At 42.0% G+C, this 5,004-nt stretch overlaps 1 protein-coding gene across 1 annotated transcript; it reads right to left on the bottom strand.

The window, feature by feature from the left end:
- Positions 1–651: 651 nt before the first annotated feature.
- LOC138941077 (uncharacterized protein PF3D7_1120000-like) lies at positions 652–1,509 on the bottom strand. The gene has a single exon (XM_070310422.1). The coding sequence runs from the start codon at positions 1,507–1,509 to the stop codon at positions 652–654; it is 858 nt and encodes a 285-aa protein (XP_070166523.1).
- Positions 1,510–5,004: the final 3,495 nt, after the last annotated feature.

The following is a 5,004-nucleotide window of genomic DNA, read 5'->3' as shown; positions in this document are numbered from 1 at the left end:
ATCTTTGGAGTTCCTATTCTTTCCAATTTCCTCTTCCTCCCCCAAATTTACCCTTCCTCCCATTTCTCCCGTTCTGGCATTAAAGTCACCTCCTATTATTATTCTCCTTCCTTCCTCCTCTCTCTCTTCCATCCACTTCTTTAAACCCTCTATCTTCCTCTCTAAGTCCTCGTTCACATATACTCCCACTATTCTCCATTCCTCTCCTCCTCTTTTCAATGTCCCCGTCATCATCCCTTCCTCCGTCGTTTCAATTTCTCCTATCTCCATTTCCCTTTCCCTTCTTATCCCCATTATCATTCCTCCCATTGCTCTTCCTTTTTTATTCTTTCTACTCGCGTATTGCACCCCCCATTTAAAACCCTTCTGTAACTTGTTTTTTACTCCCCTCCATCCTTTCTCGTCCACCCATGTCTCCATGAGTACTATGACATCCCACTCTCCAATCCTATCCCAAAATCCCTTATCTTTGTTTATTAAACCTGCTACATTCCAGAAAGCCATCTTCCATATCTCTTTCTCCTTACCGCCCCCCCCCACGTCTCTCTGTTCCCCCTCTCCTCTCCTTCCCGCCCCTTATTACTCTCCCACTTGTCCTCCCCTCCCTCTCCCCTGTCTCTATTACTAGTCCCCTCTCAACTACCTTCCCCCTTATTCCCCCTGTCTCTCTCTCCTATACCCTACTCTCTCCCCCTTCACTTCTCCTCTTTCACTTTTCAATACTTCCTCTTCCTCATTCCATTTCCACCATTTGCCATCTACTTGCAATCCCCCATTACCTATCCGTACCCTCCTTCCTTCTCCTTCCTCTTTCCTGGCTATCTCCCTGAGCCTCCATCTAACCTTTCTTTCCTCCCATGTTAAATCATCTTCTATCCTTTCCTCTCTTCCCCTCAACTTTTTCTTATTCTCCATAACTTGTCTTGTCTGTTCCATGCTCCCTAACGTCACCACCGCCATTCCTCTCTCTCCTTCCGTCATTATTCCAACTCTTTTCACATTCTCTATTTTTATATTTACTCCTAGTATTTCCAAGATCTTTTCTACTCCTCCTCTTACGTCTCCTTTTTCCACTTCTACTCTCCTAATTACTATATTTCTCTTTCTATCCTCTCGTTCCTTCCGCTCTAATTTTCTTTCTATTATCTTTATTTTTGTTTCTAATTCCCCTTCTCCTACTACCCCTGCTCCCTCCTTGCCCTCCTCGCCTACTCTTCCTTTCCCTTCCTTTATCCATTTTTCTAATTTCTTTTCCAGATTTTCTATCCTTCCTCTCATTTCCCTTCTCTCTTCCTCCCATTCCCTCTCCCTCTCTCTAAATTCCTCTCTTATCTTTTCCAATTCCTTTTTTATCCCTTCTCCTTGTCCCACTAAACTATCTTTGATCTCTCTTAAATCCTCTCTTATCTCTTCTCCTAGCAATTTTACCCCTGTTATTATGTCCTTTCTTAATTCCTCCCTCAATTGCCTCTCCCATCCCTCTCTATCCTCCTCCTTTCTCTCCCCCATTGCTTTTGGTGATCTTACTATGATTTTACTTGATCTAAAAATAGACTCCTCTCCGTTCTTATCCTCTCTCTCTCTCTTCTTCTTCAAAAACTCTGATATATCTCCTACACTTCCTTTTCTCTCTTTCGATTGTTTTATCCCACCTTTCTCCATTCTCCCCTGCTTATCTATCCTTGTTTCCCTTTTCCAGCTTCTTGTTTTGTTTCCTTTAATCTACTTATACTCTCCTTCTCTTCTCTATTTTACTGTCTTTGTTTCCCCTCTATCTACTCTCTTTGCTCCGTGCTCTGCCGCTCATTAGCGCTACCCCCACTTTCCCCTATCGCGCGCTGTTTCCCTAGCGCTCCGTCGCGTCTACCGCTCTACCTATCCTATACTCCGTGCCCACTCGACTCTAACCGCCGGCTCGTAAATGCCCTTTTATTCCCTTCCCTTCTCACTCCCAGTTCTCCCTTCATTCCCTCACTCGCTCTTTCACCTCCACTCGCTCTCACTCAACCCTTCTCTCTCGTCGCCCCTCTAATTCTCCTCTCAACCACCGTCAAACAGCACCTTCCACATACACACGTGTCACACTCTACGTACCGGAAACGGAAGTCCCCGCTACCTCTTATAATTTTTGCTGACATTTGTCACAATTTTTTATTAACGGTGTTGGACCGTCGAAATGTGTTTGCTGCCATTATAATGTCGTGTGCATCGACGATACTGTTGAAGCTCTGAGTCAGCTTTTATATGTTCGGGAAGCTTGTCCCACAATTCAACGTAGCTACCAAAGTCTCGCAGTAAAACAATCTTGGAGATAATCTGTAACTGCTCGGTGATAAGCTCGAGAATATCGCTGTCAATCGATAGAAGAAGAAACATTTTTGAGACTGAGCGGTTTCGATTCGGTTCGCCTCTATAAATAGGGCCCCGATGATTCATTTTCCAAAATCTGATTTGAGATTTGCGAGAGCAAACATGCGGTTCGCGCGACAAGCGACGATAATCAAAGTGATAAATTTTGACGATAAAACACGAGTAATGTCCGAGAAAGAAATACGCAAGCATGGAAACATGCTGCCGACTACTATACGCGGTATCATTTGCGCTCCTTCGAATTGCGGTAAGACTAACGTGTTGATAAGTTTGATAGAAAGTCCACACGGTGTACATTTCGAGAATGTGTACGTATATTCGAAATCGCTTCAACAACCGAAATATCGATACTTGGAAAATTTGCTATTATCGATCGATGAAATTGGCTATTTTACATTCTCTAATAATAGTGACGTTATTCCACCGAGCGAGGCGCTTCCGAATTCCATTTTTATCTTTGACGACGTGGCGTGCGATAAGCCAGATACGATAAGAGAGTACTTTGCAATGGGTCGACACTCGAGCGTCGACTGTTTCTATCTTTGTCAAACGTATGCCAAGATACCCAAGCATCTTATACGGGACAATGCAAATTTACTGATTTTGTTTAAACAAGATGGTACAAACTTGAAACATGTATACAACGATCATGTAAATACTGACATGTCTTACGGCGATTTTCGCGCATTCTGTCAGAAATGTTGGCAACACAAGTATGGATTTGTAGTGATTGATAAAGACAGTTTACAGACTAATGGAAGATATCGAAAAGGATTTAACGATTTTGCAATACCGTAAAGTGGTTAGTCGCTATCGATACATCGATCGAACAACGTCTAAAAATTTTCGTCCGAGCGCAACATGACGACGACGATTGACAGTGACGATCGTGAGAAGATTGCGAGAGAGATTGTAAAAACGAGCGAATCAATCCGCAAAAAATATCGTTCTTTAAAAACCGGTCAAATGGAGGAAGACGTCGCATTGGAGAGACACTTTAAACCAATTATCAAACCTCTAAAACAACTTGTCGAAAATACAATCAATGTGGAATCTAATGAAGCGAAAATCGAACCATCGAGTATGCTCGAAGACAAGCATCTGAAAAAAGAGTCTGGAACAAAGCGAACAAGGTCAAATATATCATTGAACGGTTCGCTAATAACTTCTACTCCAAATCAATCGAAACGTAAGCGAATGAAACAATTATCGAATGTGATTACTTCTACTCCGATAAAAGATGTACAATCGAGTCAAATATTGCACGAAAGATCGTCTCCGTATGTGGAAGAAGTTTTCGAAACCACGCCTGAAACGCTTGTGACATCGGTTCAACATCTGCTACAAAAGTCCGAGGGTCAAAATACATTGAGCACACATCTGGGTCCACTAGGGCAAAAATATGTTGGAGCTATTTTGATAGATAACAAGATAAAAATAACAGTATGGATTATGTTTACGGTGTTAAATTTTGCAACGAAGGAATGATGCTTGATGATCAAATTTTTAAAGATGACAATATAATTATCGGTGGAATAAGATACATGGGAACACCAGGTCTCTATGAGTTGATTTTCAAGAGAATACCCGACGGTGACGTATACAATGACGATGATAAAATTAAATACAAAAATATATTACTGGCGACAAATGCACATAGACGTGGCAATGATATGCGTAATCCAGTGTTAAGTAACAAGGGATACAAGTATAAAAATATAATAGCACCATTAATCTCTATTAAAAATATAATAGCGCCTGGAAAAAAAGCTGGAAGAGGTATAAACATACCGCGCGCTATGACGTTAAACGATAATAAGATCGATTACGTGCATTGGAATGATCCCAACGAGTTGGTAGATCGCTTGCGATTGCTGGAAGCTTCGCGTCAAGCCGGCAACAATGCCCACGACAATGAAATATTATCAATTATCAAGGAACTTTACAAAGCTGGCCTTATTATAAATTAATCTATACGTCGGCGAAACGAGTCAGTCTGTCATTATTGTTTGTATCGAAATGTCGATTAATAAATTTGGATTATCGTTGGGAACACCCAACAACTCATACTATCAATGGAATGGATTACTAAGAAATTACGTGCGCGATAACGCTCTGTGTCAGACAGCCTCCGGCTTTGATGCAAGGTCGCGCAAGATACGACGCGTAGCGCAACCGGAAGATGATACTGATGCAGCAAACCAACAGTACGTGGAAATACGTGTCAAGCTTTTGGAAGACAGACAGGAAGAACTTGAGAAAAAAATAATCACGATAAACATGATCTTCAGCTGGATATAGAGCGGCGACCACAGGCCACGCGAAACACGCATTGTCATTAGATTGCACGTTGATTACCGCTCTCTTCATCGTTATTTCTCGCGGTAATTTTATGTGGCATCCCGCGCGCAATGGATTATATTTATTTATATTTACATTTAAATCGAGTATTCGCGATAATGCCCACCCGCTATCGCGTTCTTGAAATTCTTCGAGCAATGCTAGAGTGGGCTCGACAACGCGCCGCTCGTACCATTCGCGTAAATCGGATGTGCGAAAGAGTTCATAGTTTCTCGTATTGATACTTTTATTTGCGCGTTTATCACCCGTCACAAATTCACCATTGAACACCGT

The sequence above is a fragment of the Polyergus mexicanus genome, unplaced genomic scaffold, assembly GCF_030449975.1.
Source record: "Polyergus mexicanus isolate NDT 795.1 unplaced genomic scaffold, iyPolMexi1.0 SCAF_18, whole genome shotgun sequence".
Taxonomy (NCBI): domain Eukaryota; kingdom Metazoa; phylum Arthropoda; class Insecta; order Hymenoptera; family Formicidae; genus Polyergus; species Polyergus mexicanus.
This window is presented reverse-complemented; position numbering and strand designations above follow the sequence as displayed.

What these genes read in the sequence shown, in the direction of transcription:
- LOC138941077 (XM_070310422.1), bottom strand. Translation starts at nt 1,509, where the DNA reads ATGGGGGAGAGAAAGGAGGAGGATAGAGAGGGATGGGAGAGGCAATTG.